Here is a 22,892-nt window from a genome sequence, read left to right on the forward strand (position 1 = left end):
GGCAGGAGCGTTGTGTTCCCTAGAGGCCTGTGCAGTGAGGGTGTCTCTGCCTATCACCTCTGCCCCAGCCCCCCAAGACAGGTGGGGACCTTAACTCCTTCCCACTTGGGCTCCCTGGGTGCACAGCAGGCCAGCCTGAGAACCCTGGCCCATTACAAATCCAGCACAATCCCTGCCTACACATACCCATGATCCATATTACTCATTCTCCCCAGACAGTGACTCCTGAAGTTCCTACTTGGTGGCGGCTAAAGAAACAACTCTGCAGCCTCCACCTTTGAGGGCTCATGAGAGTATCCTTTCTCACTTGGTTTTACAGAAGAACTATTCCCCTCCCCGCCCCGGAAGGAGTCTACTTGTTTGGGACACTTGCTGCGTTTAGGCACCACACTGATGCCAGCTTCTGGTTGGCTATTTCCGTACATTTGTGAAATAACCTGTAGGAAATGTGGAAAAGTGTACAAGAATAAGCACATGTTTCTTACCTAAACCTCAAAGCAGGTGCTCTAAGTTTATTCTGCAGAAGCCTAGTGTTTGCTCACACACACGAATGGGGAAGCATTATAAGGTAACTGCTCATTAATTAAGATTGCTTATGAAGAATAACACGTCTGTTCTGCCTTGCAACCACCTGAAGGACCAGAACACTTTTTAGAAATATATATTGCAGTTTCCTTAACTGAATATTTGATTCAACTTTATTTGTGCATTCTGGGTTGACTGTCATTTCCGTGGCCCTGAGGTGCAGAGCTGGGCTGTTGCCTGCCCACTCCCCTATCCTCCCTCTTTCTCCTGCTCTTCCTTCCTTCTCTCCCATTTTGAACAAGCATACATTTCTCACCTCTTCTGCTACCAGTCAGCAAGCAGGCCAGAGCCGTGTCTCCAAGCTGTGTGAGTCTGCAAGACACCACCTGTGTGGCCCCTGCACACAGCAGGCTTTTTGTCCTGTATGTTGGCATTCATGGCTGAAGACTGTCGGCTCACAGTCTCTTTTAGTTTACATCATCTGCTTGGAATCTTGAGAACCCATGTGGTGGGGATACGGGGAGCCCTCAGTGATGCTTCTGGAATGAGCATCGCTCTCCCAGCCCAGCTCTCCCTGCAGTGAGCACAGAGCTGCATTGTCTCCCTGAGTGGCTCTGTGACTTCTGCTGCCGGGCGCCAGCACCGGAGCACGCAGAGAATGCGGCCTACTGCTCGGTGCTGCTCCCACCCTGGGGGTTTGCCAGCTTGCCTTCCTTCCCCGCTTCCCGTCCTGAATACTCTCAGTTGGAGTTTGGGACCACAGCAGTCGTCAGCACCTGCCTTTGAGATGTATGAGCTGCCAGAGCACTGCTGGGCCTGCAGAGCTGAGGTGTGCCATCAGAGAGGAGCTGGGCCATGCCAGTGTAGAGTGTAGGATCCGGTGTCAGGAGCCAAAGAAGCCCCAGGACGTCTGGGCTGATGCCTTGTGTGAGGTGGGAGTGATACTGTCCTTCAGGGAAGCACCAGGACTTCTCCGGCTTGGGTCCAGGAGGGAGGAACCCGTGAGGGCTCGAGGCAGCGTGAGCATCATCTGTGCTGCCCCCACAGTCTCCACAGGACCTGTCCTGCTGCCCAGTGGCCCCAGAGGCCCAGCCACCATGAGGATGTCTGGTAACCCCTGAAGAGCTGACCGGTGAAGACTCTGAGCTCCCCCGAGGGGCCCTGGACACCAGGAAATTCCTGGAAGGACCATCTATCTATGCAGACTCCTTGCTGAGCATCCCCTAGCCTGGAAAAAGCAGCTCAGAAGAGGCCGGGGCTCGCAAGGGCAGAGAGGAAGAGTGGGGTCTAGGGGGGCGGGATGATGGGGGTGGTGTCAGAGGTGGTCTCCTCCGGCTCGCTGTCCCCATCATCCGGGCCTTCTGCCAGGGCCGGGCTGATTCTCACCACGCTGTCCTCAAACTGCACCTGCTTCTTGGCCAGCGAGCCAGCTGGCTCCAGAGGCAGCTCCGTCAGTGTGTCTGGGCGCCGGAGCGCACTGGGCTTCCTCGTCCCCTTCAGGATGCTCTTCATGTGGATGAAGAGGGAGCCAGGTCCCTCCTTGAGGGCTCCGTGGAAGGTGTAGGTCTGCTCGGTGTCCCCAGAACCGGTGGTGCTCACCACGCTGCTGGAGGGGTCTGTGTACTGCTCAGGAGGGGCCAGCACTTCTGCTGCAGGTTTGCTCTTTTTCCGCTTGCTCAGCAGGAAGTAGGCCAGACCGGTGATGATGAGCATAGAGCCTGGAAGAGATCTGGGAGGTCAGGATGCTGGACACATCCTCGAGAAAAGCCAGATGCCCACCGTCCCTGCGCAGGTGCCCTGCGCAGCCACACTTAGGCCCCCAGAGCTCCAGCCCACACACCTAACTTGTCCTCACACACCCACATCAGACCCTGTGGCAGGCTGCTACCTGGCCAGCAGGGGATGTCAGCGGGGCCAGCCTGTGCTGGGGTCTTCACCGTGACCATTAGCCAGGAGGCCCTGTGCCTGAGGCCCTCTTGGTGCAGGAAGTGGATCCTTGTGCTGTTCCTGCCTGTCCTCCCTGCACTGTGCTCGGCCTCCCTCTCAGGGATGGCTTGCTGTGTCTGGACCTGCAATGCCTTCAGCAACCTGGACTCTAGGTTGGATCAGAGCTGCCTTCTATTCCTGGGAGTGGGGACAACCTCCTTTACTACCACCTGCCTCCAGTAAACACAGGGAGTTGCAAAGCCCTTTGGGTGCAGCCGCCACAGTGTTCCCTGGCCCCTCACGCAGCCTCCAGGCCAGAGGCCCCCTGTCTCCTGCTGGGAGCCCCTCTATGTCCAGAGGAAGGCGTGAAGGTGGCTCTCCTGCCTGCCAGGGCCGGAGCCGCCTGTGTATCTCACCCTCTGTAAAGGTAGGAGGTTGTGGCTCACTCTGACCGTGGCAGTGCTGAGTCTGACTCTACTGAAGGCTGCTTGGAGTGGCCCTGAGAGGAGGCTCTGCCTTTGAACCTCGTTTCCAAAGGGGTTCAAATGCCAGGAATTTTAGATGGCATTTTAGATGGGTATTGAGGAGGGGTGCAATTTTCACAGCTAGGGAGGAGAGAGAAGTGTCCCAGCAGAAAAAGTCATCACTGAAACCCAGGAGGTAGAAGCATCCATTTCTGGCTTCTGAGGTCAGAAAACTGGGCTGGCTAGCAGGGTGAGTAGAGGGATAAGAAGAGGGGTTTGAGGGCCTTTGGGGGTCCCATTAGTGTGCCTTTCAAACCAGGCTGAGGAGTTTGGACCTGAATGGGTAGGGGCTAAGGAGGAGACACAAGGGTTTGGATGGAGAGGTGATCATCTTGCTCCCTCTGAAAGCTCAGATCACACACTGGAATTGGAGAAAAGATCAGTTCGCTTTTGTGGGTATACCCTCTGGACATTTGCAGGAAAAATGCGTTTCCTGGGATGTTCCTGCCTCTTGATCAATTCCTCATCCCTACGATCTATGCCAGGAAGAGGCCAGTGGGGGCCTAGAGCCGGCATCACTGGAGGCCCATGAGAGGGGGTTCAGACCCTCCTGCTCAGAGCCTCCCCTCGGCCGGAGTCTGCCTGCCTCCACTACCTCCTGGAGCTCCTACCTGGGATGGTCACATGCCAGACCAGGACAGGGTGGAGGAAGCAGGCCACCGAGAGCAGCATGTAGGCCAGGAACCTCTGGAAGCAGCCCAGCCAGCGGGCCTTCTCTCTTGCTCTGTAGGCCAGGGACCCTGGTTGACACCTGCGGGGAGGAAGTCCAGGATTGGCAGGAAGTAGGGAGGCGCCCGGAAAAGCCCCCGCAATGTAAAAAGCCCTCAGAGTCTGGGGTTGGGTTCCGTTATGGCAGCGTTCTCTGCAGCGGCCCCTGGTTGAAGTCCTCCCAGGACGTGAACTCCTCACTGTGGGTTTCACAGTTAGGGGCCTTGCCTGAGCCTCCAGAGGGTCTCCAACAGTTTTTCTGAAAGGCCGTGCAGCCACAGCTGTCTGGTCTAGCGGGAGGAAGCTAATGCTCTCAGGAGGCTGCAAAGGCGGTGGGAAGAGAGGAGGAGACTCAGGGGCTCCCTGAAGTCCCCTGTGTGGTGGGGACGGCGTGCAGCCCAGCGGACCCCTGGCTGGGGCAGTTGGAGGGCTGTGCGCTGTACTCGACACAGGGGCGACCGGGCTGGAATCCAGCTGCTCCCCGCTCAAAGGGCCTTGCCTAGACCTGAGGTGGCGTGGGCCTGGAGGGGCTTCTCTGTTAACCGGCAGCAGGGACCCCACGGGCCTGGCGGTCTGATGCTGCGCAGGTTTCCTTGAGGATGCTCCCGCCAAGTTGCCGAGGAAGTCAGTGTTTGCGTTCAGCTCCACCTCCTTCACCTCTGACGTGGCCTGAAGCCGGCGTCGCACACAGCCCAGGCTTGCACGGGGTGGCGGGTTACGTGGGGCCAGAGCCTTCTGCCGTGGTCCATTGGCGCCCCCTGGTGGTCATCATTTTGCTACAAACCCAGGGTGGGGATGGAGGAAGTCCAGGGAGGGTAACGCGCCCCTTAGGGTGAGGGCAGCACCCTCCCCTGCCCCCAGAAGCTGCAAGGGTCCCTTAGCAGTGGTGTTCCGCAGAAATGGGGGAAGGCTTCTGCCTCAGGGCTAGTGCCCCTGGGGGCAGCCAGTGGCCTTGCAAGATGCCAGGACAGCTGGATTGAAGCCTGGCTCCTCACGCTGACCACCTAGGGAGCCAGCCCTGTAGGTCCTGGGGACGCGACCCAGCACTGCTCCTCGGCCACACTGGCGACGGCCTCCGTGAGCTGAGCGCAGGTGCGGCCGGCGGCCTCCCCGCCCCTGCCAGCTCGGCCGTCCTCCCCACAAGTGGGCCTGGAGGCCAAGGCCTGGCCTCGTCCCTGCGTCCTGGCAGGAGGCAGAGTCAGTTCTCAAACCCAGCTCTGCGTGCTCCAAGCTGGCCTTCTGTGGGGTTCTGCCCCCGGTTGCTGGCAGGTATGGTGACCGGCTGTTTCCGGAGGATGAGGATGACTCTGCAAGGGGACTCTGGGTGGGGTCAGCCCCTGATGGATGTGTCAGTCCACTCCCTGGCTGGGGGAAGGGTAAAGGGGGCCACTGAGCCCCATGAGCCTGAGCCCAAGTCTGGGCTGGGGCTCACTGCAGGGTCGGCAGGGAGCCATCCCCCGCTGCTCCGGGAGCGGAACACTTCGCAGATGTGTGCTCGCAGGTGGAGGCCTCTGGGGTGTTTGGGACGGGGGTGTTGGGGGAGCTCCAGCGGCTACTTACTGGAAGCAGACAGACAGCAGCTGAGCCACAAAGTAGGCCCCTTCGCTCACGGAGACGGCGGCTCCTGTAAAGCTGTGTGGAGACAGGTGAGGGAGGCCAGACACGCTCTTCCCATTCCTTGGGAGCTTCCTCACAGCGCCCTGGCCTCCTGGGCTTCTGTGCATAGCTGAACAACTGACCGGGAGTTTCTTGACCGAATCCTGCCATCCAGCCAACAGCCACTAGGAGCTGCCTGGATGCCAGGCCCTGTGCTGGGCTGCGCTGGGCCTTAGCTGTGGGCATGGGGTGGAGGCCAGGGCCCAGAGGGCGGTGAGGGACCTACAGGCCGGCGGGACCACCTTTACCCCACACTGCTGCTGGGACGCTGGCAGGCACATCCATCCACCCAGGGTCACCAGGACTGTGGGTGAGCGAGGCAGCCATGTGGACAGGAGGAAGGCCTGCTCTGCTTCTGGGCTCCGGGAGGACAGTGCACAGTGGCTGGGGACAGGCTCAGTGAGCCAGGGAGGGCCTTCGGAGCCAGGGAAAGCCACTCTGTCTGGTGGGGGCTCCAGGCTCGGGAGGCATGCAGGGAAAAATGCCATGCTCTGGGAATGCTGGAGTAACTGGGAAGGTGCTCTTGTGCTCTACAGAATGGAGTAACGGCTTAGAGGGGTGGTGACATGGGCGAGTTTGAGAAAGACTCAGAAGTTCCTGGGGTATAAACTGAGGGATAAGAAATAAGGAAGAGGCCAGAGGATGACAAAGGAGTGTGGGCTGGAGGCTGTGGGATCCACTGAAGATTGTCAGAGGGACCTAGTCTTAAGTGGCTGGAGTGGTAGAGTGGAGAGGGACCGGAAGGGTAGGATGGGATTGGGAGCTGATGGGTGTGATCCATGTATTAACTGCAAACCAAGGAGGGTGCCCTGAAGAACAGCCCTGGGGAGGGCTCCTTAGGACACAGACCAGGGCACAGTGATGCGGGCAGGTGTGGCTGCGAGCAGGTGGGGCGGGGGATGCAGCCTGGTGATGCTGCAGGCAGATGGTGGTCCCTCAAGGTGGCCTGCTGAGAAGCTGGGCTGTCAGGACCGGCGGGGAGGGGGACCCCAGGCTCTCCTCACCCCCGCACAGGTTTTTTTTTTCCCACTAGGGGGCGTTTGCAGAGGCATCTGGCAGAAGAGAAAGGCAGAGGTTGAGAAACTAAAGGGCCCCGGGTGGATCAATCTGGGCCCTGCTGGTCTTGGGCTTGGTGATGTGGGCTGAGCTGCTTACTCCGCTGAATTCTTTTAATTTGAAAAGCAGACTGTATAATGTGCACTTCCTCTATAACTCTGTCAAAGGTAAAGGACATAACATAAATAAAACATTTAACTGTGCCTGGCATATAGAGGAGCTCAAATGGAGAGTCCTTTGAACCGATTCCCATCTCTCTAAAAACAGAGCTTGCTTAATGTTTGCTGAGTAAGGAAGTGATTGATGAGATGGACAGATGGATGCATGGACGAGTAGGTGGAGGAGTGGGTGGGTGCAGAGACGGACGGGTAGGTGGAAGGGTGGGTGGATGGGGGGTGGATGGATGGAATGCTGATTGGTTGGTTTATGGGATGATCTGTCTAAAGTCCTTCCCGAACAAGAGGATATTCCAGAAGCCCCCGATACTCCTCTCGCCTTTGGTACAGAGTGGAGCTCGTGTGGGATGCGGGGAGGTGCTGCAGGTGAATCTCTGCAGAAGGATTGGGGTAAGCTGGACTAGAACATACTGGCAGGAAGGGGCCCATGCACACATACTCACAGCAGGTAGAAAGCCAGGCTCTTGAACTCTCCCCGGAGGAAGGTCTCAGTGCCCACGCCGATCAGCACTAAGGGAGGAGGAAGAGGAGGGAAGTGTGGGCCCGGGGGCTCCAGCCATGGCACTGCCTTGCGGAGGCTCCTTGGCCATGGAGTGAGCCATCTCCTGGGCACTGGGAGTCAGGGGATCTCTTCTCCATGTGGCACAGGGAGCTATGGCTGGGAAGGAAGGCAAGGAAACTTCCGGATTGGTCTCTGGGAATGGGAGGGCATTTATGCATAAGCCCAGAGGCCTTTTAATCCAGCCTCCCCAGAGAAGATGCCCGTCCTCTTCCACACTGGTCACGCTGCCACCCCGAGTGCCCCCTGAAACAGCCCACAGACAGGCCCCGAGCCCCAGGCTCCTCAGCTGTCCTCCATGTGGAGTGGCTTCAAGGGCCTTCACCATCCTGTAGACCCATGGGTGCTGTGTGTCTGGGCCTCGGCGCTTGGCCGTGGGACCTGCCCCCACCCCGTTCCCTTGCCCAGTTCGCTGTTCTTGCTGTGTTCATGGCCTCGTTCTCACTTGCTGGCTTGGCCGCTGTATTGAACACTCTTGGCTCATCGTTTTGGACCCGGTGCTGATGAAGTCCCTGGAGTTTTGCTCAGACACAAGATGCGGCTCAGCCTCGTCTCGCCTCCTCCCTTTTCTTGGCAGTTGGTGTTTGTGCTCAAATACTTGAACTCCCATTTGTCCGGGATGAATCCATCTCAGACCCAGCTCTGTGGACTTGCTGGGTCCTGGCTGTCTCCTCACTCTCATGGCTTCACTCAACCAGCCGTGGCGCCAACCCATTTGCCCGAGGAAGGACACACGCCACAGACAGCATACAGGTTGTCTGGAGACGTTCTTCCCACCGTAGTGACCCATGGATCAGATCTCTTTCTGGCCCTACCTGAGTACAGTCCATGCACCCTATTACAGTCCCTGCATCCCATGTTACAGCCCATGCACCCTACATTTCTCTCTGTAGGCTCTGATGACCCACACTGGTATTTGCAAAGTTGTGGCTTCACCTCGTCTGCCCCCCAGAGAGTGAGGGCCGGGCTGCTGCTCTTAGCTGCTGGCGTGTGGCCCTTTGTCTCTGCTGCACTGGGGGCGGCTTCCCTGGGCAGTGGTGCGTCTTCCCTCCCCTGGTGGATTCCCTGTGTAAGCTCCCATGCTTGGGCCACCTGAGCTCTCGATCCACTGCAGAAATTCTGACTTTTGACACGCAGGGTTCAGTCTCTCAGCCGCTAGCCCTCCACCCCTCACTTCGCGGTGGGATGCAGAAGTACTTTAGGGAGAAGGGGACAGAGCTCTTCCATCTAGGAAGGGGATACCAGTGTATCCTTAGGGATTGGGTTCTGGTGCGCCCTGTGCTTGAGGGCCAGGGCGGTGGAGGACACCACACCTGTGTCCTCGTCAAGTTGTAACTGACTTCTGGCTTGTCCCAGGTTAAGGGTCAGGGATACCCTGAAGCTTCATGACCCTCTGCAGTGTTAACATAACCTGTGGAGCACTCAGTGGATTACTTACAATGCGTGTACACGCTCTGCTTCCTCCCAGGGCCCCATGACTCAGGGAGTTCCACGTGCCCCCTTCTACAGAGGTGGAGATGAGGCTCAGTGACCTGTGTGGTTCTCCCAAGGACACATCTAGAAAGTGAAGGACCTACAAAACAAAACTGAGAATTCTAGCTCCAGGCAATGGACCATTTCCTGGTTTCCACTGTGGACCTGTGTGTGTGTGTGTGTGTGTGTGTGATGCAACAAATATTCATGTATTTAGTTTTCACTATGTTTTCTGTCCTGTCTCCAGCATTTGCATTTATTAACTTATTTAAGGGGCTTCCCAAGTGCCTCTAGGTCAGGATGATCCCCTGGAGAAGAGAATGGCAAACCCACTCCAGGATTCTTGCCTGGAGAATCCCATGGACGGAGGAGCCTGGTGGAGTACAGTCCATCGGGTCACAGAGAGTCGGACACGACTGAAGCGACTTAGCGTACCACACAACTTATTTAGTCCTCACAACAGTTTTATGTGAGAGTACTCTGTTACCCTCATTTCATGTAAGAGGTGATGGAGGCGTAGAGAGTGTAAGTAAAGCCAACCAATCAGCCAGCCAGTCATGGATGTCTAAGTCAGATTCCGCATTTCAGTTTCACACTTGCCAGCTAATAGTTCTGCTGATCTCTCTGAGGACTCAGTGAGTTAATTAAAGCCAAGCACATCACAGGTGCTCCATTTCTGGCACAAGAACACAGCCCAGCCCAGGTAAGGATCTTCCCACCCAGGGCCTGGGGGAAGGGACCGTCTGCCCAAGGCGATTCTTACGGTTGTTCACCTCTGGGGTGAGGCAGGGCCTTCATTCACCTCTGTGGTCTTTGTACGTTTGCACGGGGTCCTGGTGGATGACCAGCAGATGGCAGGAGAAGGTCTTGGGAACTCAGCCCCTTTCCCTAACTTGCACCCCTTTGGCACATGGAGAGCTATTTTGATGTCTTTAAACAGAGCATCAGTAGTCAAAGGGGCATTTCAGGAACACTCTGGAGGCAGTGCTTGTTTGTAGCTTGAAAAATGAGAGTAACAGGGACTTCCCTCATGCCCTAGTGGTTAAGATTCTGCACTTCCAGTGCAGGGGGTGTGGGTTTGAGAACTGGTTGCAGAACTAAGGTCTGCCATGCTGCACGGTGAGGCCAAAAAAGAAAAAGAAAATTAAAAAAAATGAGAATAACAATAGGAAAAAGAGTTGGGTTGGGATCCTGGTTCTGAGTGGGTAATTGTGGATAGTTAACCCACGGGGCTTCCCAGGTGGCGCTAGCAATAAAGAACCCACCAGCTAACGCAGGAGACACAAGAGAGGCAGGTTCCATCCCTGGGTCGGGAAGATCCCCTGGAGGAGGCACGGCAACCCACTCCAGTATTCTTGCCTGGAGAATCCCATGGACAGAGGAGCCTGGTGGGCTAGATCCATAGGGCCACAGAGAGTCAGACATGACTGAAGAGATTTAGTGCACAGGCCCTCCCTAGCCCATCTGGTCTGGGTTTGCCGTGTGTGGAATGTGTAGAATTAGTTATATCTCCCAGAGTCGTTGCTTGGATTGGGGAAAATAATGCGTTTTGTGCTGAGAGACGTCAGGTGGTCCAGACACATGAGTTCCTTCCTCACTCTGACTCTGGCCTGTTCAGCTCTGCCAGCCTTCAGGTAGCCCATTTTGGAGCAAGGGAAGTGAGATCACCCTTCTAAGAGCTCTCAACCAACAATAAACATGCTAGCTTTGCGAGCCCAGGGACCGAGGAATGGCCTTTGGTCGGAGGAGGAGAGCAGGGGGCCGGCATTGGGAGCATGACCCCTCAGGCCAAGAGATCCACAGGGGATTCTCACGGGAGGCCTATAAGGCCCTTCGACACTGGGGCCAAGGTTCCCTGCTTGGTCCTCCTAGTTTTGGGGCTCCTGCTCTCAGAGGCTGACCGCTGACATGGCGGCAGTACTGACAGATGCGAAGTCTTTCCCCCGCTTGGTCCTCCTAGTTTTGGGGCTCCTGCTCTCAGAGGCTGACTGCTGACACGGCGGCAGTACTGACACATGCGAAGTCTTTCCTTTCCTCTGTACCCGTCTGTCTGCTTGTGGCCGTGACCCTGCTTCTGCCTGGCTGCTGCCTGCCCAGGCTGCATGGTGTTTCCCGGCAGCTATTCCTAGACTGTGCTTCCATCTCATCTTCTGTGGTTTTGCAGGGCTCTGAGTAAATGGGCCAACCTACATCAGCCACTCAGCCCAACAAATGACGCTGCGGCTCTCGCCATGAGCTGGGGATGGGGACGGAAGAGCTGAGGATGCAGATGGGGGACGAGTGCCATCATGCCTCCCGAATCAAGGCTTCATTACGACAACGTCTCCATAAGAAGACTTGCCCCAGGCCAGCCTTGGTCCTGAGTTGCATCGTTCTTCGTGCTGCAGGTGGTAGGGGTACTGGGTGGAGTGGTATGTGGGCTTTCACGTTCCCACTGAGGGGCCTTAGACTCCTTCCGTCCCTCCTGGTCACCCATCCTGTAGGGTCCTCTTGCCCTGGTCCCAGCCCAACAGAACCACTTTCCAAGCCCACCCCGACACAGCCTGTCCCACCGCTCCATCTCACGTTCCCTCACAGTCCCTGGGGAGGCATCTTTCCTGGAGTCTTGTTATAATCAGCATCTGTGGACAAGCCTGGCCTCTTCATCTCATCCCCTGGCCTCTGATTTCTCTCCGTCTTGTCTGGTCTGTGTCCAACCTCAGTACAGTATTTTCTTCTCCCAGAGGCCAGGGCTTTCTTCTGAGTTGCCATCCTGAGCTGTTTGTTCTAATTAGCCTTAGCAGGGATCAGAGATTCTACACCTGTGGTGCAGGCCTGGGCCAGGCACACAGCAGAGCGTATTTCCAGGCATCTCAAAGCTCTGGTCCCAGAATGTGGTTGGACAGAAGTGTGGGTGGATGTGCTGAGCTGCGGCAAAGAGAATGGGAGGCTTGATCAGAAAAGCAGCATCCGGTTCCTCACGCAAATGGTAACTCCCTTGTCTGCTTCCTATTCCAGAAAATGGGGATCATAAAACATGATAACTGGCTATGAGCCTCAGTAAATTATAGAGTGTTGTGCAAATGTAGTTGATGGTTAATAGCATTATTAGGAGAGGCAGGGCATTCCTATCTGTAGCCATGAGGGAAGGGGAGGGTTTATTCTTATCCTTTCCTTCCATTAATACATGTTTTTATTGTGGCTCAAGAGCTCTTCTCCATATACAAATGTTGCTCATTGATTTTCCTGTCTTGCAGATCCCTTCTGCAGTCTCACCTGATATAAATGGTCCAAAGCCCCATCTACCTTTACATCTCGCGTGTAAGCCTCTCTGTGCATCCTGCTAAGTGTCCATGTGCTCCTGAGGCTGGGGCCTGTCTGGGTTGGGTTAAGGTTAATGGCCAAGAGGCTGTCTCCACAAATTCTGACCTCTGCTTCCTTTGCTTCAGGGCCAGCGTCAGGGCTGGTTGGAGCTTATCTGTTTGGACTCGGCCACTGGGTTGGGTTTTGACGCCTGTCTCACATTCAGTGCAGGCTTCCCTGGAGGCTCGGACAGTAAAGGATCTGCCTGCAATGAGGAGACTTGGGTTTGATCCCTGGGTTGGGAAGATCCTCTGGAGAAGGGAGAGGCAACCCACTCCAGTAATCTTGCCTGGAGAATCCCGTGGACAGAGGAGCCTGGTGAGCTACAGTCTGTGGGGTCACAAAGATTTGGACACGACTGAGTGACTTCACTGCACTCAGTGCAGTGTCCTGGCAAGAATGCAGGACACTCCTCAGAGGTCACTAGAGGCCCTGCTAACTGACCTCAGAGGTCACTAGAGGCCGTGCTGACTGACCTCAGAGGTCACTAGAGGCCGTGCTGACTGACCTCAGAGGTCACTAGAGGCCGTGCTGACTGACCTCAGAGGTCACTAGAGGCCGTGCTGACTGACCTCAGAGGTCACTAGAGGCCGTGCTGACTGACCTCAGAGGTCACTAGAGGCCGTGCTGACTGACCTCAGAGGTCACTAGAGGCCGTGCTGACTGACCTCAGAGGTCACTAGAGGCCGTGCTGACTGACCTCAGAGGTCACTAGAGGCCGTGCTGACTGACCTCAGAGGTCACTAGAGGCCGTGCTGACTGACCTCAGAGGTCACTAGAGGCCGTGCTGACTGACCTCAGAGGTCACTAGAGGCCGTGCTGACTGACTTTCCACACCAGGCAGTGGCCGTGGCCCTGGATGCCTGGGGAGTTGGGGGAGAAGGTCGTACTCACTGCTGCTGAAGGTGCCTCTTAACACCCTGCGTTGTGTTTATTGATTTTCTTCGTCCACAGCAATGGCATATCTCCTACTGGTCTTAATGTCTGTAGGGACATCTCTGTAGGGAAACACTGGTCTGACGGCAACGGCTGGGGATGGTTCAGAAGGGGTCGCAGCTGACTGTAGACCTGAAAGCTATATCTGCACCATTTCTAAGAACCCAGAGATGCAGGAACTAGCTGCTAAGAATCCAATGAGACAATAAGGGAGTAGTTGCAAGCTTCTTAACTTAGAAGGAATTGTGGCAGATTCTAAGTATGGCGGGGAAGTTTGCTCGGGTGTTGAGAGACATTCAACGGACACCTAGGAACCAGGGTTCAGAGACCTATGAGAAGAGGCCAAGATTTAATAGAAGAACATTTTAGATATTCAGTTAGAAGAGATTAGAGTGTAGGGTGGTCCTTCGTGCCCTCCATCACACTCACATGCCCGCTTAGGCAGAATGTCCTGAAGGCAACAGGATCCTTTTTCTCTACCAGATTCTCTGTCTTAGACTATAGTGGATCACCCGAGAAGCCATTTTGTCTGGCCTTGTAGGTTGGCCAAAGCACCTTGGCAGGTTGCCGTGATGCCTCCCCAGTCTTCATCCCCGTGGGATCCACACCCTTTGTTATATGCCAATGCAGTCCCTTGCACTAAAGAGAAGTCTGTCTCCTCACCCCTTGATTCTGGGCTCAGCACTGTGTTTTGCTTTGGACAGCAGGATTGTCAGGTAACAGGGAAGCACAGATGTGAAACGGACTTGGGAACCGGACCTACCCTCTCGTGCCCCTGCCGTTATCATAGGCTGTCTATGCCAGCCTGCTGGAGCATGAGCGGCCTTATCAACCCAGCCAAGGCGAGTGTAGATGGACCAACAGCTGTCTGATCCTCAGAGAGGTGAGCACACTCAGTCTGCATGAGCAGAGCCTCCTAGCCTCCTTGCCCAGATGTGCAAACAATAAAAGCTTATTTCTGGGGACTTCTCTTGCCATCCAGTGGTCAAGACTGCTTCCACTGCAGGGGATGTGGGTTTGATCTTGGGTCCAAGGACCAAGGTTCCACATGCCTTGCAGACACACACAGCTTATGGCTGCATGTCTAAGGTTTACAGCATTATTGTGGCAATAGATAGCTGACACATCTACTAAAAATAGCTTTATCATGGCATAGTTAACATGCAGTGAACCGCATGTGCTTAAATGTGCAACTTGCTAAGTATTATTATATGTATACACCAGGGAGACCATCACTCCACTCAAGATAATGAGCATGTGTATCACCCAGAGGCTTCCTCGTGTCTTGTAACCCTACCCTCCCACTTTTGTATCCACTCCCTTGCGTACGTTCTTGCCAAGTCACTTCAGTTGTGTCTGACTCTTTGGGACCCTGTGGAACGTAGCCTACCCCTGTCTCCTCTGTCCATGGCATTTTCCAGGCAAGAATACTGGAGTGGGTTGTGTGCCCTCCTTCAGGGGATCTTCCAAGCCCAGGGATCAGACTTGCGTCTCTTAAGTCTCCTGCGTTGGCAAGTGGGTTTTTAATCTCTAGTGCCACTTGGGCACCCTCGCATCCACTCCCAGGGAGACACTCATCTGTTTTCTGTCACTCGAGATTAGTTTGCATTTTACGGAAGTTTATACAAATGGGATCGTACAAGATGTACTCCTTTTTTGCTATCTACTTTCATTCATCATAATTATTCTGAGATTTATTCATATTATAGTATCAATTGCTCATGCCTTTCTATGGCTGAGTACTGTGGATATATACTTTGGTTTAAAACTTATCTGTTGATTGTCACTTGGGTTGTTTCTAGTTTGGGCTATTACAAGTAAAGATACTATGAGCCTTTATGTACAATCTTTGTATGAACATAGACTTTCTTTTCTCTTGGATAAATACCTGGAAGCAGAATGCCTGGATCACGCAGTAGGTGTATGTTTAATTTTTAAAGAAACTGCCAAACCATTTCCATAGTGAGTGTACCGTCTTAAATTCCCATCAGAGGTGTATGAGAGTTCCACATCCTTGCCAACACTTCAGCATGTGGTATAGTGAGTCTTTTTAATTTTAGCCTTTCCGATAGGTATGTGGTAGTATCTCACTGTGGTTTTGATTTGCGTTTTCCTAATGACTACTCATGTGGAATATTTTTTCATGTGCTTATTTATCATCATGTCTATGTTGATTTCTTTTTCATTCTTTTAACATTATATTTTCAAGAGTGCTGTTTTTAAGTTTGAAGTTATGCAATTTAGCAATTTGTTCTTCTATGAATTGGACTTTTGATATTGTACCTAAAAACATCTCTGCCTAACACATCACTAAGGTTTTATCCTATTGTCTAGAAGTTTTATAGTCTTGGGTTTTACATTTAAGTCTAACCTTTTTGAATCATTTTCTTTGTGTGTATCCTTAAAAAAAATTTTTTTTTTTTTGGCTACACCATGTGGCATGTGCCCAGTCAGGGACTGAACACATGCCCCCTGCCCTGGAAGTAGAGTCTTAACCACTGGGTCACCAGTGGTCTTGTGATTTCTTTATCTAGTTTTGACAACACAATAATGCTAGTTCATAGAATAGCTTGCGAACCATCTTCCCCTTTTCAAATTTCTGGAAGGGCTGTGTAGCAGAGTATTAACTCTTCCTTCAGGGCTATAAGAGTCAAGGTTAAGACACCACCTGGGACAATATACTGCCTTTTGCCGGTGACATCGTTTACACAGAGGGACATACGGACTTTCACTGACACTGCTGACGATATTGACCTGGATGCAGAATGACATCCTTCTTGTAGAAACCCACAAAAGAAATTTCTTCTAGGTTTTGATTTCAAATCAAAGTGTTTGGCTCAAGTATTTGATTCTTAGGCTTTCTTGTATTCCAAGAGAATGTATCTGCTCACTCACCTTCCATATGGCAGCTTTCCTGGCATTAGGAAACAATGACCATGCCTCCAATTATTCTCTGTTCTTGCTGCATATACCATGTTTTTTTTTTTTTAATTGGATCTTTACCGAGGCCTATGGCAAGCTAGAAAGGCTTGGGGACAGCCCCAGTGTCAGCTGTTAGTTTCTGGCTACCTTCCTTCTTGATGACAATTCTCTTCAGTTGGTTGCACAGACTAAAGAATAATCTTAAAAGAACAGTTAGTCCTTGAAAAGTATAATGAGGCTACCATCTTTCCTCTGGTTTCATCACTACACATCGTGTAGGAATAACCAGCGTCCTGTGGGGTGATCTCAATGGCCCAAGCTCAAAACGTGAAGAAAAATATGACTCAGGGTTAGAGCTTTCACAGTATAGCCCCCTTTTCCTTTCTAGCCTCAAGGATCATATGTTAGCTTATTCCTTTCCTCTATCTTTCTTTTCCATCCTGCAAGGAGATCCCACAGCTCACACTGTGCAGTCCATACATCCTATACATCCCTCTAAAATTAGACGGTGCTGAGTGAGACTCTACGTGCCGTGAAGGTTGCTGCTCTAGTCATTGTTTCTTTGGATGCTCATGACCCCAGAAGGCAGATGAACTTGTTATCCTTATTTCATAGATGAGAAAACTGACATTTAAAATGACTAGGTGACATGGCTAAGGTCATATGTCTAGTAAGTGGTAGAGAGGGACACAGATTCACCCTCCCAAATACTATGCTTCAGAGTTAGGCACTGGGATATGTATTTACTAGCTTGTCCCCCTGGTCAGATCACACACGTCTCTAGGTTAGAGGTCACACCATTCTCATCTGTGTGTCCACACTGTGCAAAGCGGGAACTCAGCCAATGGTTTCCAGATAAATGAGTCTTAGGTGGACTTCTGGATTTTTTGTTCTAACTCCAAGGAGGAGGAAAGTGAAGTGAAAGTGTCTGTGGCTCAGTTGTGTCTGATTCTTTGGGACCCCATGGACTGTAGCCCACCAGGCTCCTCTCTGTCCATGGAATTCTCCAGGCAAGAATACTGCAGTGGGTAACCATTCCCCTCTCCAGGGAACCTTCCCAACTCAGGGATCGAGCCTGGGTCTCCTGCTTTGCAGGAGGATTCTTTACTGTCTGAGCCACCAGGGAAGTCCCTAATAAGGAGGTCATAGGCATAAAGAAGTAAAGAGAGAAATGCTTGGACCAAATTTATTATCTCCCAATGGTAGGAGCATCTTCCCTGGTGGCTCAGATGGTAAAACGTCTGCCTACAATGCAGGATACCTGGGTTCAATCCTTGGGTCAGGAAGATCTCCTGGAGAAGGAAATGGCAACTACTCCAGTATTCTTGCCTGGAAAATCCCGTGGAGGAGCCTGGAGACACCACTGAGCTACTTCACTTTCACTTAATGGTAGGAGGGTGGAGCAAAGATGGGGATATTTCATTTGCTCATTGGGACGATCAGAGTGGAAAACAGTCTATATCCACCTATAAGATCTGAAAACAGTAAGGTCTTGCTTGGGTAATAAATCCACCTGCAGACTGTTGGAGTGTGCGAAGCTTCCCGAGGTGGCAGGAGGAAGGCCACAGGGACATCCATTTAAGAAGGGTGGACATTAGTATGAAGGGCCCAAGATGATTGTCTCAGAAGCATCAGTTGTTTTTCTTCCAAAGGCTTTAAATAGGACTAAAGTCAGACTATGCATTTGCTGTACTCTTTAAAAAATAATGAGAACATCTAGGTTTAAATGCTTCCTTTATCCTCTATATTAATAAGCCAAGTCTCCATTTGAATGGGCTGTGCAAGGCATGGGGCTGTCAGGAATGCAGCTCCATAGCTTATGTAGAGAAGAGGTTAACGGGTCAAGAACCTGGAACAGAACAAAATTCCCAAGCGACCCCAGGTTGATCCCACATTGATTTGTGATCAGCAGGATTTGCTTAAAATGGCTTTGTCTCAAGCCAGCTCATTTTCTTGTTGGCCGTGTGGTGTCTTTTTGGGAGATGTGTGCGGACAGCCCCCAGACACACTTCTCCAGGCTAGAGGTCATGCCATCTTAATCCACGTGCCTACATTGCACAAAGTGGGGACTCAGTCAACGTTTGCCAGTTGAATGAACCCTAGGTGGACTCCGGACTTCTCGTCCTGCTGCGTCACTGCGCGGTGACGGGCAGACTGGGGCTCCAACACCAGGCCCGCTCTGTGCGAGTGTGCTCAGTCGCGAAGTCACGTCCGACTCTTTGCAACCCCGTGGACTGCAGCCCGCCAGGCTCCTCTGTTCATAGGATTTTCCTGGCAAGAATACTGGAGTGGCTTGTCATGCCCTCCTCCAGGGGATCTTCCTGAGCCAGGGATCAAACCCATGTTTCCTGAATTACAGGCGGATTCTTTACCACTGCGCCACCCGGAAGACCAGACCTGCTGTTCACTGGCTGTTTAACCTCTCCCAAATTACCTGAACATTCTAATCCTTCACTTCCTCATTTGTCAAATGAGATTTAGCTCAGCGCTGGGTCCTCATGGACACTGGTAGGTCTGCGACAGTGACTTTAATTAATAATTGACTTTTGAGTTTGTTGTCAGTCAGGTATCTCTGCACACATACATGGAAGTTCCCACTGTGATAATTCCCTCTGGAAAGGTGTGCAGGTTTGTCTGTCCCCAGATGAGGTCCAGGAGGGAGTTTGGCTGGAGATAGTCATGGTGGTGCTGGTCAAACATGCTTGGTGATCATTCAAAGACAGAGCGTGAGTAGTTGGATTCCATATCAGTGACTTTACAAACATAGAGAACGAATGGATGGCCACCAGGGGGGAGACAGAAGGGCGATAGGGGAGTAGGCAAAAGAAACACGAAGGGTTACTGTGGAATTGTACGAAATCATGTGTGTGAAACTTTTGAAAGTTGTAAAGTGCTATAGAATTTAACAAATCTTTCATTCCATAAAATCGATCATATAATATTGCAGAGAAAAAGAAGGCCAGTCTTTAGTGTTAGGAAGTGTTTGGTCGACCTCCCTTCGTTCAGTGTAACTCTATCCACTCTCACCGTGACCGCACCTGCCTGAGGCTGTGCCGGGTCAGGATGGACCGGTGGTGGAGGCACTAGGCTGGTAGGGTGGCCTCAGCCAGTCACATGTGCTGAGTGCCTGGTGCCACATCTCAGCAAAGGAGGGACTCCCCGTGCCTCCCATGGCCAGGGAAGGGGCACCGATGAATGATGCTAGCCAAGCGCATGGTAAACGGGGAGAAGGGGGTCTGCGATGATCTAGGAAACTTACGACTGATCCACAAGCAAGAACAGTCTCATTTTCTGATTTTAAAAACGCTTCTGTCTGGGGTGAAATCTGCGAAGCCTGGGTGCCCTTGTTTGGCAGTGGCAATACTCTGTGCACTCGTGGGGCTGGCCGGGGGTGGGGCAGCAGTGGTCTGTGGGACCCCTGGACAGCCTAGTGGAGCTTCATTTAGAGGGGCTGAGTGGGGAATAAGAGGCAAGCTTAGCCAAGAAGCCCTGCACAAGGCATGCGTTGGCCACAGCTGCTGGGCTTGCCACCCTGGTGTGTGTCCCCAGGGCCAGGGACCTTCTGAGCTGCTGACAGCCTCAGATCCTTCTGCAGAGGGAAAGGGAAACCCGGGAGGGGCTGCTGGATCAGGAGCTGCCTGGGCCCTGCAGGTGACACTCCGGGTGACCTGGGTCACACGCTTTTCCTAGTTTCCAGGAAACTCAGGCTCCTCGCACAGGGGGACCAGGGCTACTTAGGTTTCCCAGGGTTTCTGCAAAGTGACAGCCTCTGTCTCAAGTCTGATCTCCCCTCTAGCAGCAATGGTCCTATTCACAAGGCCTGGACCTCTCAACAGAGGATTTCAAGAAAAAAAAAAAGGCTTAAGGGAATAAGGAATTTGCAGATCTTACACATTGGAAATAGGTCAGCAGTTCAGGCATGCTGAAAGAAACTTGAGATTTTCCTAAGATAACTAACACCCCTCTTTCTAGCTTCCCACCTGCTCCTAGCACTCTAGAAAGCCCCAAAACACCATTTCTGGAAAGCCTGGACATTGGAAAGCAATATGGTGGCCTATATTTAACCTGGACTCTATATCAAAACCAAGCGGGAGGCCCATCTTCTGCATTAACAGTGGCTTTCTGCAAGAGATAAGGGTTGTGGTTCAGAGGTGCAGTTTGTGTGTGTGTGTGTGTGTGTGTGTGGGTGTATGTGTGTGTGTGTGGTGTGTGTGTGTGTGTGTGCTATATGTGTGTAGCTGCAGACCCTTCCACTGGCTGAGATAAATCAGACTTTTAAACTGTCTGCAGCTAATCCATTAGAAGTTTATAAACCTCTTAAAACAGCTTCCCAACAGGAGCCAGGCCTCCCCTCCAGGCAAAGACAGGGAGAAGTGTCACTGTGATTTCTGACAGATGAAAGGGGTGCATTTCACATATTTGGAAACCCAGGCTTAGAGGATGGCAGGGTCTCCACCAGACCAGCAGTGGTAGAGGGTCGAGCCCCAGACACAGAAACCCTTCAGGTTAACCTCCCTCCCCGAGGCTGGGTGGGAAGGCGGCCTGGGGCTCTTTCCTCCAGGTCCAGGCCATCCCTCCCCCAGGCTGGGTGGGAAGGTGGCCTGGGGCTCTTTCCTCCAGGTCCAGGCCTCATGATGGTTCCAGCAGAGGTTGGAGCTGAGGCCTCCGTTTGTGCATTTACCCAGAACCCTCAGCAGAGCAATTCTGGACCCTCTAGTGCCCCTGGGGCACAGGGCTTCTTACCCTGGGAAGAAGGAGCTCTTTGGCCAGAGTCCTGGCCTTTTAAAAAGTCGAGGCATCAGGGTTCCAGGTCTGCTGTCCCCCTGGCTTGTAGCATGACCTTGAGCAAGGTCACTACCCCTATTTGAACTTTAGTGCTCTGTTTTGTAACAGGATGGGTGGGATTAGACCACTGACGACAGCCCTCCCTGTGCTAACTCAGGGTTACATGCGAGAAAAGTCTGTTTGCTAGCATATTACCTTGGGAATGACACAGATCCCCTTGGAGCTCTGAAGTATGTCCTGGGGCTTCTCTCAAGAGGCTTATATCCTCAGTTCCACTTAGCTATGCTCAGTTCATGCATCCTTGATCTTCCAAAACACCTGGCCAGCAGGTCCAGTTATCTTTATCATAAAGACCAGAAAGCACGACCCGGAGCACCCAGGTGGCTTTCCCCAGGTCATGCATTGGTGAGTGACAGGGACTAGCGCTGTTTGAGCTCAGCTGGGGTCCACTTCCCATTTGCCAAGATGCATGCGTAAGACTGTGAGTCGTAGTGGGAAGGCAAGGACTTGATCAGCAGTGAGATTGTGAGCAGCAGTGGGAAAACAAGGACTTGATCAGCAGTGGGATTGTGAGCAGCACTGGGAAAACAAGGACTTGATCAGCAGTGGGTGTCTCTTCCTGGTCTTTAAAGTTCAGTGGGGCGCAGAGCTAGGGGTTCAGAGTGCTGCTTGCTCACTTTCCCAGCAAAGGTCCTGACCACGCAGGGGGCACCGGGTTCAGGACCAGGTTTGAGTTGGGGAAGTGAGCAGGCAGAGCTCAGAGTCACAGCTACTCAGGTTCTTCTGTAACCATCTGTCCTCCCAGCAAGCCAAGCAGCCCCCAGATCGGGTTGGGTGGGGAACAGCAGCCCTGCAAGGGGAACTGTTTCTTCCCCAAACCCATGGTGCTTTAAGGGAAGCCTGGGATCTCCGAGTGTAGCTTCCCTCTGTGAAGCGGGTTGTGGTTAGAATAAAACAAGGTGCACTCCGTTGACCATTTCCATGCCCATACAGTGAGGAGTCTGGTTCTTACCTTTGCCTGGCCCTTTACACTTTCACCTTCAGGTTTCCCCCATCCACCTCGCAACAGCCCCCAGGAAGGGGGGGCGGGCCCTCAACTCATTTCACAGATGACAATGCTGAGGGTTCCCAAAGTCCCATGGATGGCGGGTGGCCCTCAACTCATTTCACAGATGACAATGCTGAGGGTTCCCAAAGTCCCATGGATGGCGGGTGGCCCTCAACTCATTTCACAGATGACAATGCTGAGGGTTCCCAAAGTCCCATGGATGGCGGGTGGCCAGGCCGGGATTCTGTACCGTGACCCTGGACCCCAGCCCCAGGCTCACCCACTGCAGCTGCCACTGCCCTGAAGAGCGTTTCTGGGGTTTGGGGGAAGAAGGTGAAGATGTGGCCAGGTGTTTCTGCCCACCCTCCATCGGCCGGCGCCCGCCCCTTGGGCAGCCCTGTGTGCTGTGCCCCATGCGCAGGGGCCGGAGGGGGAGGCAGGGTCTTACCTGCAGCGGTGGTGATGCCCAGGAGCCGGCAGGTGTACTCCAGCCCCGTCCAGAACACCTGCTGCTTCATGGTGCCCGGGCGAGGCAGGGTCCCAGCAGGGCGGGTGGTGGAAGCTCCGGCCCGAGAGGCTGCAGGTTGCCCGTGTCCAGCGGTAGGCTGTGGCTGCCAGCTCTGGGCTTGTGCACCCTGGGCCTGCCTTCCCAAACCAGTCCAGGCCACCTCAGCCTGGCCGAGGTGTGAATAGCGCTCACTTTCCCAGCTTGCCAGGTGCTCGGCTTAATCATTACCTTGGAAGAATGCCCTCACCACTCAGCACAGCCAGGGCCTGGTCTGGAGCTGCCGCGGCCCCAGCGTGGCCGCTGGAGATCAGGCCGATTAGGGCTGGGCTGGAGGCAGCCTGAAGCTGGCAATTAGCTGTTTCTGGCTGGGAGGAGGGAGTCAGCGGAGGAGCCAGCCCAGGCTGTTCCTTACTGGGCAGCAGAAAGGCCCAGAGAGAGTCACACCTGGGCCTCAAGCCTGAGGGTCTGAGAGTCAGTGTCTGGTGGGGACGATGTGCAGGCAGCTTCGTGTTTGTGTGTGTGTATGGGAGAGAGGCATGTGTCTTTAAATCCCAGAAACAACTTTTGAAAGGAGTCCCAAGCTTCTGTTCTTCTGTGCATAGGTGGATTAGAAAGCTTTCAAGTCTGTGGCACGTTCGGACTCTGACCAGACATGCTTAGCTCAGGCCCATGCCACACACAGAATTTTCTTCATCCCTGATACGTACCCCTGACAGGTGATGTGGGAAATTACTATGATTCTTTGGGA

The 22,892-nt window shown here is 53.3% G+C and overlaps 1 protein-coding gene across 1 annotated transcript; it reads right to left on the reverse strand.

The window, feature by feature from the left end:
* Positions 1 to 675: 675 nt before the first annotated feature.
* On the reverse strand, positions 676 to 22,465 carry TMEM72 (transmembrane protein 72). The gene is made up of 5 exons (XM_010854486.1): positions 22,085 to 22,465; positions 7,015 to 7,081; positions 5,244 to 5,315; positions 3,587 to 3,726; positions 676 to 2,243 (listed from the first exon to the last, which is right to left on the reverse strand). Exons 1-5 carry the CDS (start codon positions 22,152 to 22,154, stop codon positions 1,813 to 1,815), a joined length of 780 nt encoding a protein of 259 aa, XP_010852788.1. The 5' UTR covers positions 22,155 to 22,465; the 3' UTR covers positions 676 to 1,812.
* Between the last annotated feature and the right edge of the window lie 427 nt (positions 22,466 to 22,892).

This window comes from Bison bison, unplaced genomic scaffold (genome assembly GCF_000754665.1).
Source record: "Bison bison bison isolate TAMUID 2011002044 unplaced genomic scaffold, Bison_UMD1.0 scf7180017864341, whole genome shotgun sequence".
Lineage (NCBI taxonomy): Eukaryota > Metazoa > Chordata > Mammalia > Artiodactyla > Bovidae > Bison > Bison bison.

Bases quoted from the DNA above. Each gene is read 5' to 3' on its own strand.
- TMEM72 (XM_010854486.1), bottom strand. From the start codon at position 22,154: ATGAAGCAGCAGGTGTTCTGGACGGGGCTGGAGTACACCTGCCGGCTC. The intron at 5,316-7,014 runs GTGAGTATGTGT...GTCTCCACACAG, and splicing joins AGCCTGGCTTTCTACCTGCT to CTTTACAGGAGCCGCCGTCT. The intron at 3,727-5,243 runs GTAAGTAGCCGC...TCCTCCCCGCAG, and splicing joins CTGCTGTCTGTCTGCTTCCA to GTGTCAACCAGGGTCCCTGG.